The 14532-nt window shown below is 34.3% G+C and overlaps 1 protein-coding gene across 11 annotated transcripts in view; it reads right to left on the bottom strand.

The window, feature by feature from the left end:
- Positions 1–14532, bottom strand: part of BCAS3 (BCAS3 microtubule associated cell migration factor) — a 584626-nt gene that overhangs the window by 303223 nt on the left and 266871 nt on the right. For 8 of the 11 annotated variants that reach the window (XM_045070196.1, XM_013053628.1, XM_004747244.3 and 5 more), the window contains exon 17: positions 5108–5152. The exons of the other annotated variants lie outside the window; for them this stretch is intronic. In XM_045070196.1, coding sequence (XP_044926131.1) covers positions 5108–5152 — 45 coding nt within the window. The remainder of the gene's footprint in view (positions 1–5107; positions 5153–14532) is intronic. 11 annotated transcript variants of the gene reach the window in all.

Raw genomic sequence — 14532 nt, forward strand, 5'->3', positions numbered from 1 at the left:
TTTTCATTTTTATACACTATTTCTTCTTTTTCCTCTGATGGGGCCTTAATAAATCACATTAGCAAAAGTCTGTGTTTAGTGAGTGATTAAAACAGTTTCCATCCCTGGAGTACCAGGGTGGCTCAGTCAGTTAAGCATCCTACTCTTGATTTTGGCTCACATCATGATCTCAGGGTTATGAGATCAAGCCCCACATCAGCTCTGCACTGGGTGTGGAGCCTGCCTGGGATTCTCTCTCTCTCTCCCTCTCTGCCCCTTCCCAAAGAGTTTTCATCCCTGAGAATAGCTTGCTATTCTCCTCCGTGGTATAGTGCTGTCAAGTGGGGAGGAAGCATATCTGGTGAACATATTCATAGCAAGTCATTTCTACCATCAAACTACATTTGGGACGACTGTGGTATTTAACAAAACAGAATATAAAGATATGTGTCTAGAAGACTTTCAGAAAAATTAAAAGGAGAAATAATATAAAGAAAAGATTATCACTAATTAAGTATTTCTATACAAGGGAAGAAAAATTTCACTTTGATTCATTTTGCCCTTTATCCTAAGTTTTAAAAGGACTAACAAGGAATTTGGAATGGAGGCAGAACTGAACTTTTCCAAAATAACCCAGAATATTTCTAATGCAAAATAACCTTTTGTTGGCAGAAAAATAAAACACTGAAAAATGATACATATGTGAAAGGAACAAAAGATAAAAGTACTAGCCTTGTAAATCATGTTCACTTCTATACTGGTGACCCAATCCTTTTAGAAAAGCATTCCAATACTACCTTTTCTCCTGTCTTCCTCTCAACATCTCCCTTTATCCTCCAAAAGGGGCTTAATAAATCCCATTACAAAACATTTGCAAGTTTTAAAAGAAGACCTGTGAGTGTTTGGAGGCCTTCCCACATTTATTTATTAATTTATTAAATAGTCCGATATAAAAAATAAAATTCCAATGTATATGGCACCCAGAAATTTAATTGTGTTGATCATGGTTTTAAAGAAAAACAAAACATACTGATGGAGCTCATGGACTCCTCTGAGAACTCCTGCTCCTTACTCCCCTGAGTCCATCATAAATAGCCTCATGTTCAAGAATGAAAAGTAAAATTTGGCTTAATTTGTGAGCAGTGTATAAAAGAAAAATGGAATGAATTCAACTTTCATTATTATTTTTAACTTCCATTTATTATTTTTGCCCTACTGGCCAAAATAATGATTATAAAAATATCATATTTACTAAACTCAATACAAGAGAACAACATAATAAAAAGTAAAACAAAGAAAAACAAAACAAGGTACTAAATGAAAACTCAGGAGTTTCACTCTTTTTCACTTCTATTGGGAGACTTAACCACCTAACTATAGCATGAGAATCATTTTCACAGCTATCATAAGTTCTGGGGCTATTAACATTATGACCTCTTTCAAAATACTTACAAAGACTATTGAAGTTACCCCATTGGCTTTTACTATATTATATAATCCAGTCAGATTAACATATCAAATTTCTCTAGCCTCTTTTTCTCTCTACATCCTACTACAAAGAGAAAAAAGCAAAACTCTAATAATATCTGCTTTAAAATTACAGAAAAATTATGTCCTTCTGGGTAAATCTACTACATCCCATAGAATAGGACGTAAGAGGAGCATCTGCACATGGCATGAAAAGCAGCAATGACGTCCACTGCCTTGTTTAAAGGACACAAACATGGAAAGAGTTAAATTGGGATAGAAGCACTGTTTCTTTCCTTTTCCACTGTAAATGTTAATACAATATTGCTGTAAGAATTACAAGTGGTATGTTATAATATCTTTGCATGTAAGAAAAAAAAATCTTATCTTTATATTCCTCGCTGTGATTGAGCTTTTAAAAGGAATTTAGAAGGTTTTTTTTTCACTCTAAACTTTGTTTTTCTAAGAGAAGAACTAAGAGGGAAACTGAAACTATTTTATTTTAAATAAAGATATTAATAATATACCTAAAATTATCCTATCACAAATTATTCTTAAAGATCTAACAGATTAATGTAAACTTAAGATTCTCCTCTTTATATAAAACTTTTCTTTCAAAAATGAATTTATAGTATTTTAAATATCCTCAAAAGAACAAGATTAGTTTAAATGAACTATTTACATATATATAAACCGAATAGTCTCAGCACTAATTAAAACTTTAAATATAATTTGATATGTAAGTTTTAATTCTTCTTTAAATTAACCTGATATAACACAAACCCAGGTTATGAGTATGGGATATATTCAAATGGGTTTTCATCTACACTATTATGTATATATTTTTCTTTTGATAAGCAACTAAAAAATAACAGCAGTTTAAACATAATACTACGTGTACACTGGGAGCTCAATAAATACTTATTACTTAATTGTAATACGGGGAGCAAAATTCATTTTAAAAAGTTCACAATGGCTATTTCTCTTAAAGTTTCTATATTAAAAATATGTTACATGTGTGATTCTTTTATAATATTTTACAACACTATATTATAATATAAATTATATTATTATTATATAAAATATTATACAATATTTTACAGTCATTCGGACTCAAATATCCTGGAGGATGCATAATCCCGAGAGTTCAAAAAATGGCTAAAATGTCGAAGACAGTCCGTACAACTTTCCAACAAGCTTATTTTGTTATCAAAAGGGCAGACATTATTTTAAACTGACTCACTGCAACTGCATGAATTTAAACAAATCAGTTTATCAAAGAATAGAGAATTAGTAGAAATTGTGATCTACCAAGAGCAAAATCTTAGCTAAATACAAAGGTTGCTGCTTGAAAGTATTTTAAAAAATTGCATGAAATGTCCATTCCATTTTTCTTCTAAAATACAAATATCACACTGCAACTGGAAATACTATAAACATATTTATTTGGCATAATGTTTTATTTCATAATGGTAAATAAAAACATCCTCAGGTTGAATGCTAAATATCAAGGAAAAAATAGCAAAGACTATTAAAACAAAGAAACCCTTATAAACAAGCTAGGAGAAGTTGTCAAATTTATATTCATTTTGCTGCCTTAATTTGAAGTTTCATTAAGATCTTAATGGGAAAAACATGCACCACTAGTAAAGGAACGTATTTTAAAGGAGGATCTTTTAGGCTAGTATAAGTGACTAAAAACGAGTTTCTTGTGAGCTAACGATGGCATCAAACAGACCACAGAGCAGTCTTCTAAGGGACAGGCAATGATTTAAAAGTCTACTATATTTCATATATCCCTTTCTTTAATCTGGCTCTTTTAATCTTGTTTCAACCTCAAATCATTTCTGGTTGACAAGTGCTTTTGCTTAAATTTGAGGAGCACATAAGCTGTTGAAGGAATGGAGTTTTCTGATTTCACATACAACATTAGTTACTCCGTCTTTACTTCTATGCTAAAACTTCAATCTCTATTAACATACTAACCCTTTTTTTCTTTGTACTTAGAGAATGAGAAATTTATCCTAAGATGGAATCTAATTTTAAGTTTGGTCTACAAAGAAATGTTGTCCTATGTTGAATCTGGCATTTAAAAACTGCTCATCCAAGCTTCTAAATAAGATACATGTATCTTGTTTGTTTGGGGAAGAAATCTGGTTAAAAAAAAGAATAAAGATTGACTTGTATGGGATTTTTTACTCATTTATATGCTGAATTTCTTTAGAATAGTTTCACAATCTGTGTCCTAATTTTGAGGCTGCATTTCAAGGAGGTTTTTATGATTTGTTGCCCTATTCTTATATGATAATGAAATCTTCAGATGTTCCTGTGGCAGATGACCACTGAAAATAGTTTGCATCAAATTATAGTATACCTTCAAGAACTATTTCAGATTCTTTTTGTCCAGGAGAAAAACAGCTGAGGGGCTTTTCCCTGGGATAATGGGACAGTATGAACAATTCCCAGTAGCAGTTATGAGAACTACACACACACGTGCAGAACTCTTTTAAGTATCCTGTCTACATTTATAAAATTGATATACTTTATATTGCCCCAAATTTCCTTTTGGCTCATTTAACTCTTAAAAGTGAAAAAACAAAAACAAAAACATATGATCAAATTTTTAAAAGCTTCTCAAAAATGGTATTTTTCCCTAAAACAAGAAATAGCAGCAGAAGCATCTAACATTTACTGAGCTCTTACTATGTGCCAAGCACTGTTCTAAGCACTTTATATTGTCAGTTCATTTCATCTTCATAATGAACACATACCGTAGATGCTACTGGTAACTCCTTAACAGATAAGGAAACCAAGAAACAGGGTTTAGAAAATTACACAAGATCATATAGGGAGGTAGTGTGTGAAATGGGGTTTAAGACCTCGATGATCTGATACTAGAGCCCTGACTCTTAGCCATATGTTAAATATACGAGCTCCTAAATATTCTACTTTGCATCTTTACATAAAAGTATTAAATATGCTGTTTCTTTTCCATGACCATCATATCTAAGACTGATAAAATTGTATTTTAGGCAATGTAACTTAAGAACTTATTAAATAAATAAGTTACAGTGAGGAGGTGCCAATAACTCAAAATAATAAATTATTTAGGAGCTTTTATTTGAATCACAAATTTCCTTATTATGTGGATCCTTAAATAGCTAAACTTCTAAATAAATAAAGAACAGAAAAGAATGTCAGAACTAACTCTATTCCTTTGGTACCAAATAAAATGCAATAATATTTATAGGGTATTTTTAGTAGACCTTAAATATATTTATATTTCAAAATAAATCACATCTTTGAATGTTCAGCACAATGTGTAGGGAGCTTCTCTATCATTCTCGAAGCTCTAAACTTGGGTGTTAGCCTTGTCTTCTAACATATGCTAGCATTATGAGAGGATCCTTCTAATTTCTTATTTTTAAATATTAATCTGTGATTTTTTTTAATAGACACTTCAAGAAATGAAGTGAAACCAAAATGCCTGCTCTTGTAAAGCTTAAATATCAACATTCATGTTCCATTCTACAAATTATTCAGTAATTTGGTGCATCTATCTGTGATCAGGCCATGCAACTGAAAACAAAAGTACAAAACAGAGTTACTTTCTGAGAGTACAGCAAATGAATTAGGCATGCGGGACTGAACTGGGACTCACCATGGAGCTTTTATGGAAAAACACCCCGCTCCAAACAGATAAGGCCTTCATGGAAAAGGGGGGAAAATGCACAAAAAATTAGAGGAAAACTCATTTCACATTAACAAATACATGTATATCATACGGTTATAGAGTATGGATAAATAACTGAAAAAATTAGTAATCATTTGCTATTCTGCTGCAGATACTAATGAGTCTGATATAACCAATAAACAGATAGACGTGAAATAACAAGTCCCTTAATTTTCATAGGATTAGCAATTTCAAAATGGTCTCTTTCTCCCCCTTTTCTGGAGTACCCCTGTAGGGTTTCTAAAGTAAAATAAAATAAACTTCATTTTAGAGGCACTTAAAACAAAGTACAGGTTAAATGGAATAATTAGATGGAGAAAGGAATGGGATCAGTAGCAACAGATGTGTGGTTGTAGAACACAAAATGTTTAAAATCAGCTAGAGAGAATGCAATAAAAAATTTGATAAGCATTTTTCACTCTTCTTGGTTGCAGCCTCAGGGCCACAGAAAGCATGTCTTTTCCAAGCTACTCATTTAAAGTACATTGAACTGGGTATTGCTGGCCAAAGGAACAAACACTAAATAAAAGTAGTATGATTTATTTCCATGTAGGGTCGCATTCCAGAAAATCAGCATTTCTCTTAATAGTGATAGAGGCTGGCTTCTTCCACCTGGCCTGCTTTGGGCTAGGTTGGAATACCAGAAATGACAGCCACAAGTGCTTATTTTAAATATAACTGGGGATGCAAAGTCAGACTTCATGGATACATGTATTTCTTACTAATATTCTATTCACAGCCATTTCTAGCATGCTATGCGTATTTGCACACAAAGAAGATGGGCCGATTTAATTATATACAAAATCAATTGTTCCTATAGCATCTGACATGTGGAAGTGAGACACGGATTGAGAAGGAAAGCACACTGGCAAAACCTGGGTATTTTCTTTTTCAACTTTGGGGCTAAAAACACCTCAAAAATAAAAATTCCTGCTAATTGATTAGCATTCATCTGCCAGTGGATTGAGTTTCACAAACAGAAACTTAGGGTAAAAGGTTTTCACAACACTGAGCACAATTCTGAGGACTGAAGCACAAAAGAAACAAAGGAGGGAACAGAGAGGGAAGAAATACTAATTAGAGAAAAGTGAGCTGGAAGTATTGAGAGATTGAAGAAAAAAGCAAAGAAACCTCAAAAATGGTGTCAATGCAAAGCAAGAAAATCTCTTATAGTTAATGTGACCACAACCAAAGATAGGATGTTGTTATTCACGCTAAAACAGAGGATGTTCAAATTTTCTTAATCATGACCTGTAGAAATACATTTTAAGGTGCAAGCTGGTGTATACATGAATACACATAAATTGAAATAATAATTTAATGAAGGTGGTTTTTTTCTGTCATCAAACTTACTCTTTTCTATTTCAATGTATTATAAACATTAATGCTGGGATTTTGTTACAATGAAGATCATACATATTCTGGCGGGGTAGTCTGAATGGGGCCTGAGATTCCATATTTCTAACAAGCTCCTAGCTCATGTCAAAGCTGCTTGTTTGTAGAAACAACAGCAAAACTGCATTTTATTTTATTCTATTTCATTAATGATAAAAAAATCAGTCAAAATCACCTTATCTGACTTCATGATTCACAAATTATATTGGAAACAAAGTGTTACTGGAGCTCACAATGCACTCTGATGAACCCAATTTTAAATACCTGAGACCACGCGAAGACTCCAATCTCAATAACATGGTAATGCCGTGCAGAAAGGATCAGAAAATGGAAGCTCCCATACGTTTCAATATGCCCACAAATGCTTCCAAAATGAAGAGGTTACTATTACCATACAGTACCCAACTTCCTTTAAGTTTCTTCATTAGGCAGGGCACACGATACAGTCCAATAGTTCAAATGATTCTGACAGAGCAGCTGACCATCTGGAACATCTAGACATGAGTGGCTCTTCAGTGTATGTTATGTCAACACTGAGAAGTCTGCCATCTCATTCTGAATACCAGACTACAGCTAATTTGTTGTAAAACATTTGAAAGTTTTATCTTCATCCTTTATGCCTTAAAAGGCTTCTCTACTGACCCCCAAAAACCAACTAAACAAAAATGAAACAAAACCTTCAAGTTTCTACATTTCAAAAGTCTAGCTGATATTCCCTACCTATAGCGCCAGTAAATACCCTTTTTCTAGGTTAAGGTTTCCTTATGTATCAAAAGGAAATATGTATTTGCCAAACAAATTAAACACAAGCTTTTAAAAAAACCTCCTAGATTTTCCTTTCAAGGCAATGGCAGCGTATGTTAAACCAACGAAAGATTTCAACAGCCCTTTCCTTCCCCACAATCCTAACTCTCCAGACACTGTAGTAAACAGGCCTGTACCAAGTAGCAGCCTCGTCAGATTTAAAGACAATAATATAGGTCTCACTGTTCACAACATAACCCAATTGTGGGAGTTAAAAGTAACCCTTCTTCAATCAAATAAGGATCAACTGGCTAACACAGTTCAGGGAGAAAACAGAGAGCTGGAAGAAACTGAATGAGGACCCTCTCTAGTATATGCTTGGCATGTTCCCAATTTTCACTTACCCACTTCTTAGCCACCCCTGTAAACTGGACCTCTGCCACATACATGTAAAAGAAGAGCCACAAACTCCAAAGAATCAAGAGTGGCTGACATAATTACGGACTTCGTATGGGTAGTGTCAGCTGTTCCTTTGAAATGTGCCTGCTTCATCTTTCCTCAGTAGCAAAAGAATGAAAATATAAAGTCACAAAGGACAGGCCCATGATCCAGCTGTCTTCACCTATGACTTCCCCTCCCCCTTTAAAATCCCACAGTTGTAGTTTTACATGAGGACACTTAGGAGGAGGAAGACAGTATATGAGTGGGAGTGTACGCTGAATTAAAATGGTCTGTATTAACATATGCAACTCCAATTATGATGTTCAGATATCAAGAATTTCTGTGTTTTTCTAAATACTATTAAGTTTCAGCCAGTTTAACAAGCCTGCCATAAAAAACCTATTCACTCTGCCACAGTTATATCCTTTTTGAGCTGAATTCTGATTGAAAAACAACAGGACTGGCCAAGAGATTAAAAATCCAGAAATATTTTTTATAGACTTATTTATAGTACAACGTGAAACTACTTGACCATTAGTTCTCAACAGGTTTCTTCTGGAGATTCTCAGAAGACAAGAAGGAATTATGCTTCATATCATAACAGTAATGCCATGTAAGTTTTTAAATGCTGATTCATTTTGTTGAATGCGACATAATACCACAAAAGCTTTGCTTTTACTAGCTGAAAGGAAGGCAAACATGAAGATTTTTTAAAATGCAAGGGAAAAGTAAAACTAGATTTGATTTTGAATGTGCTAAAGTCTCCTATAACTCGAACCTCATGGTAAAAGGTATAAATGATAAGGTTCAATCATCTTTAGAGTTAAAAAAAACTAGTTGGAGTCAAAGAGGAAAATTCTATGAACTTACTCTGAAAGTCCTATTTTTTAACTGATCATTTCATTATCATTTAACAGACATCAGAATAGCCTATACTTACTATGAGCAACTATATATCAACAAACTGGACAATCTAGCTGAAAAGGAAAAAATTCTTAGAAACACAACTTACCAAGGCTGAATAACAAAGAAACAGAAAATCTAAATACACCAATTATTAGTAAGGAGATTGAATCAGTAATCAAAAATCTCCCACTGAAGAAAAACAAAGGACCAGATAGCTTCACTGTCTTCACTGTAAAAATTTAACCAAACTTTTGAAGAATTAACACCAATCCTTAAACTCTTCCAAAAATTCTTGGGGTGCCTGGGTGGCTCAGTCATTAAGCATCTGCCTTCAGCTCAGTTTATGATCCCGGGATCCTGGGATCCAGCCCTGCATTGGGTTCCCTACTCAGCAAGAAACCTGCTTCTTCCTCTCCCTCTCCCCCTGCTTGTGTTCCCTCTCTCGTTGTGCCTCTCTCTGGCAAATAAATGAAAAAAAATCTTAAAAAACAAACAAACAAACAAACAAAGTCTTCCAAAAATATCTGAGGATAGAACACTCTCAAACTCATTTTGTGAGGCTAGCATAGTCCTGATACCAAAACCAGAAAATAACAGCACTAGAAAAGAAAACTACAGACCAATATCCCTAATGAGTATAAGATGGAAAAATTCTCAGGAAAGCACTAGCAAACCAAAGTCAGTAGCACATTAGAAAGGATCACTCACAATGATTAATTGAGATTCATCCTGGGGATGCAAGGATGGCTCAACATAACACAAAGCAATCAGTTTGATACATTACATTAGTAAAATGAAAAAAAATCATCTGATAATCTGACACAGGAGAAGGATTTGATAAAATTCAACATCTATTCATGATTAAAAACTCCTAAGAAATTAGGCATATAAGGAATGTATCTCAACACACTAAAGACAAGCACATCATACTCAATGGTGAAAGGCTGAAAGTTTTTCCTCTAAGATCAGGAATAGGGGGCGCCTGGGTGGCTCAGTGGGTTAAGCCGCTGCCTTCGGCTCAGGTCATGATCTCGGGGTCCTGGGATCGAGTCCTGCATCGGGCTCTGTGCTCAGCAGGGAGCCTGCTTCTCTCTCTCTCTCTCTCTCTCTCTGCCTGCCTCTCCATCTACTTGTGATCTCTCTCTGTCAAATAAATAAATAAAATCTTTTAAAAAAAAATCAGGAATAGGACAATGGCACCTACTCTTACCACTCTTTTTCAATATAGTACTGGAAGTCCTAGCTAGAGTGATCAGGGAAGAAAAAGAAATAAAAAGTATCAGAACTGGAAAGAAAAGAAGTAAACCATCTGTTTGTAAATAACATAACTTTATTTATAGAAAATCCTAAAGACTCAACCAAATAACTGTTAGATCTAAACAATGAATTCAGTAAAGTTGCAGGTTATAAAATTAGCATACAAAAATCAGTAGTGTTTCTACACATTAAGAACAAATTTTCTGAAAAAGCAACAAGTGAACCAATCCCATTTACAATAGCATCAAAAATAACAAAACACTTAGGAATAAATATAACTAACAAGATGGAAGATCTCTACTCTGAAAACTACAAGACACTGATCAATGAACTCAAAGAAGTATACAAATAAATGGAAAGGGATCCTGTGGTCATGGATTACAAGAATTAATGTTAAAATGTCAATACTGGGGCACCTGGGTGGCTCAGTGGGTTAAGCCGCTGCCTTTGGCTCAGGTCATGATCTCAGGGTCCTGGGATCGAGTCCCGCATCGGGCTCTCTGCTCAGCGGGGAGCCTGCTTCCTCCTCTCTCTCTATGCCTGCCTCTCTGCCTACTTGTGATCTCCCTCTGTCAAATAAATAAATAAAATCTTTAAAAAAAAAAATGTCAATACTGGGGCACCTGGGTGGCTCAGTGGGTTAAAGCCTCTGCCTTCGGCTCAGGTCATAATCTTGGGTCCTGGGATCAAGCCCTGCATTGGCCTCTCTGCTGAACGGAGAGCTTGTTTCCCCACCTCTCTCTGCCTGCCTCTCTGCCTACTTGTGATCTCTCTCTGTCAAACAAATAAATAAAATTTTTTTAAAAAGACTTGCTTTAAAAGAATAAAATAAAATGTCAATACTACCCAAAAGCTATCTATAGATTTGATGCAATCCCTATCAAGATTCCAATAGCATTTTTTACAGAAGTAGAAAAAAAATTTCCTAAAATTTATATGGAATCACAAAAGACCCTAAATAGCCAAAGAAATCCTAAGAAAGAAGAACACAAGCAAGAGGCATTATATTTCCTGATTTCAAATTATACTATAAAGCTATAGTCTTCAAAACAGTATGGAATTGGCATATAAACAAATAGACCAATGGAAAAGAATCGTGAGTGTACATGGTCCTCTAATATTTGACAAGGGAACCAAGAATACTCAATGGAAAAAAGTCTCTTAAATAAATGTTACTAGGATAACTGGATATTCATATGTAACAAATGAAACTGGCCCTATATCTTATATTACTCATCAAACTAACTCAAGATGGATCAAAGACTTAAATGTAAGGCCTGAAGCCATGAAACTCTAGAAAGAAACACAGGAACAAAAGCTCCTTGACATGGGTCTTAGTAATAATTTTTAAAATATGACACCTAAAATACAAGCAACAAAATTAAAAATAAATTTAAAAGCTTCTGCACAGCAAAAGAAACCATCAACAAAGTGAAAAAACAACCTACAGAATGGGAAAAAATATTCACAAACCATCTATCTGTTAATGGGTTAATATCCAAGATATATAAGGAACCACATGCACTCAAAGGCAAAAAAAACCAAATAACCCAATTTAAAAATGGGCAAATGACTTGAATAAACATTTTCCCAAATAAGATATACAAAAGGCCAACAGGTTCATGAAAAGGTGCTCAACATCAGTAGTGATTAGGGAGATGCAAATTAAAAGCACAATGAGATACCGCCTCATACCTGTTGTTAGCACGGCCATCATCAAAATGACAAGAGATAACAATGCGGCCATGGATATGGAGAAAAGGGAAACCATGTGCATTGTTGGTGGGACTATAAACTGGTGCTGCCGCTATGGAAAATAGTAAGGAGGATTCTCAAAAAATTAAAAATAGAACTATCCTATGATCCAGCAATTCCACTTCTGGGAATCTACCCAAAGGAAATAAAAACATGAACACAAAAAGATATGCACACTGATGTTCATAGCCTTATTTTCCATAGCCAGGACATGGAAACAACCTGAGTGTCCACTGATGGACGATGGATAAAAATGTGATACACACACACACACACACACACACATAAACACATGCAGTGGAATATTATCCAGCCATGAAAAATGAAGAAATCCAATCACTTGAAACAATATGGAAAGACCTTGAAGGCAATATGCTAATTGAAAAACATTAAAGAAAGACAAATACTATATGATCTTATTTATATGTGGAACAAACAAACTCATAGAAAAAGAGATCACACTTGTTACCAGTTGCGCAGGGTGGAAGAAGAGGGAACTGGAGGAAGGCATCAAAAGGTACGTACTTCCAGTTACAGGATAAATAAGGACTAGAGATGTGATGTACAACATGATGACTACAGCTAACCCTGCTATATGAAATATAGGAAGCTATAAATACAGTAAACCCTAAGAGTTCTCATAGCAAGGAAAAAGTGTTTTCCTTTTTTTCATCTTTCTTTTCTTTTTATTGTATCCATAGAAGATGGATATTAGCTGAATTATTGTGGTAATCACTCCACAAAATATGCAAACCAAACCATCACACTATACACTTTAAACTTACATAAAATATATGTCAATTATTTCTCAATAAAACTGAAAAATGAATAAGCCCATATAAATATTAAATGTGCTAACCACCAAAAAAACAGAGGAAATGCTATACAACACAATGTGTAAAATTGTAAAGTGAAACCATATTCTCTACTAATATATTCTAGGAATTTTAATGACTCTGCTACATTTTGTGGACCCCCATAAGCAGCTACTGAAATGGACACACAATTCCCACATGCATATGAGCAAATTAGTCCTTACGTTATTTTTTTCAAGTGTTACTTTTAAATTTTCATTCGTTTAATTTTAATCACTCCCTACTAAAGAGTAGCACTGTTGGCTCTCAAATTTCTGATTTGTAGGGAAAACTGGAGCCGAAACAGACAGCTACAGCTACACTACCTAATTTGGGAAATACTCAACATGCAAATTTAAATTACAAACTCAAGATTTTCATTAGAAAACATTAGATAATGTTCAAATTCTGCCAGATGTTACAGAAAAGAGACTAGAGTAGCACAGACTTTCAAATTTCTGTAGAAAGTTATGCCTGTTGATTTTTAATAGTAGGCTTCATTCAAAAACTACAAAATCCAAGGATTTATGGCAAAGTGGAACAAACATATGTAAGTAAACATATGCAAAGCATAGATGAACTTTAAGTATTCTAATGGTGGAATACAAAATTGTAAACCCAAACTATGGTAAGTATATATTGTACATGCAGATCATTCCATATCCATCCTAATGAAAATACACTGTCCATTATTTTATACCCGGGACCAAAGATTTATAGCTTAGTTATCCAAAACTAACACCTACATGAGACAAGGCTGGAAAGTGGAGAATTATGATCCGCTACTCTACCTGATGAGTCTTTCTCCAAATCCTTCCTGTTTAATTCTCGGAGCTTCCCCTATAAGGTTTGGGGCTCAGGCCAAACTGTATAGATGAGTCAAAGAAGACCTAACTGAATTGGAAAAAGACAGAATTGACCTTTCTTCAAGGTCTACTATATCCCGATGTCATTTACTTACTTAGCAAGCTCCATTCCAAATTTGGTCTACAAATTTCAAGTAGAAATAATCAAATCAAGGCTATGAAATGTTTCCATTTCTAAATAAGAACAATTACCCATTTTTTCCTAATGAAGGTCTTATTCAGCACTAGCAAAGGACAGTGAATAAGGCTTAGAAATTAGGTAATTAGGCCTGGTGGGAACTTATATAGTATATAGCTGAAAGATCATAATCCATACATATAAACTTGTATTCTTCACATGAAGAAGCTTATGTAGGACACACTGGTAATAGGTACCAGAACCAAATGAGAAGTCAGGGCATCAGATTCCTATGTTAATAACCTTCCCCTATATGACCTAACTTATTTCTACGGAGTTGTGCCCAAAGTTCCTAATACCCACTTCAAACTGCTCCCAAAGAAATGAATAAGTATAAAGACGGGGAGAGGGAAAAGGAACAGAAGCTGCTCCATTTAAGAAAAAGGAAACTTATGAAAGACAAAAGATCATCTCATTACTTCACTAAAAATGGTCAGTTAAGAGCAAGGAAATGACTTCATTACCAATGTCTACATTTTTCATTCCCATGAAATCACTCAGATCTTTTCAAAATTTACTGCTCTCTGTGCCTTAACAATGAGGTATATATATTAATAACTTTAGATTTAATGTACATAAAATTAAGCATACCGATGAAAAATTATCTACTTAGTAAAATTTTACATAGGAAGCATTCAAAAAAATTATCATTTACTTGATTCATTAACTCAGCCAAACATCTATCAAATGCTGCTTAATAAATCCCTACTATAAATACTTAACACTCCAAAATAATGCAATTCCTTAGCACCCAGTTTCACTTTACTAGATAAGACCTATTCTTATTTACATATCATGAAAACATGATGGAGATCTTTCCAATCCTCCAGTCTTAGACTGGAAGAAACTGGATTCTGTTTAAATGAGTGTTGAACCAAATGATTTCTAGCACTTCTTTTGGCTTCATCAGTGTATACTGTAGTCAGGTTAAGCAACAGCTGTTACCAAAACAGGCCT

This window comes from Mustela putorius, unplaced genomic scaffold (assembly GCF_011764305.1).
Source record: "Mustela putorius furo isolate JIRA1106 unplaced genomic scaffold, ASM1176430v1.1 tig00003962_pilon_pilon_pilon, whole genome shotgun sequence".
In the NCBI taxonomy this organism is placed as follows: domain Eukaryota; kingdom Metazoa; phylum Chordata; class Mammalia; order Carnivora; family Mustelidae; genus Mustela; species Mustela putorius.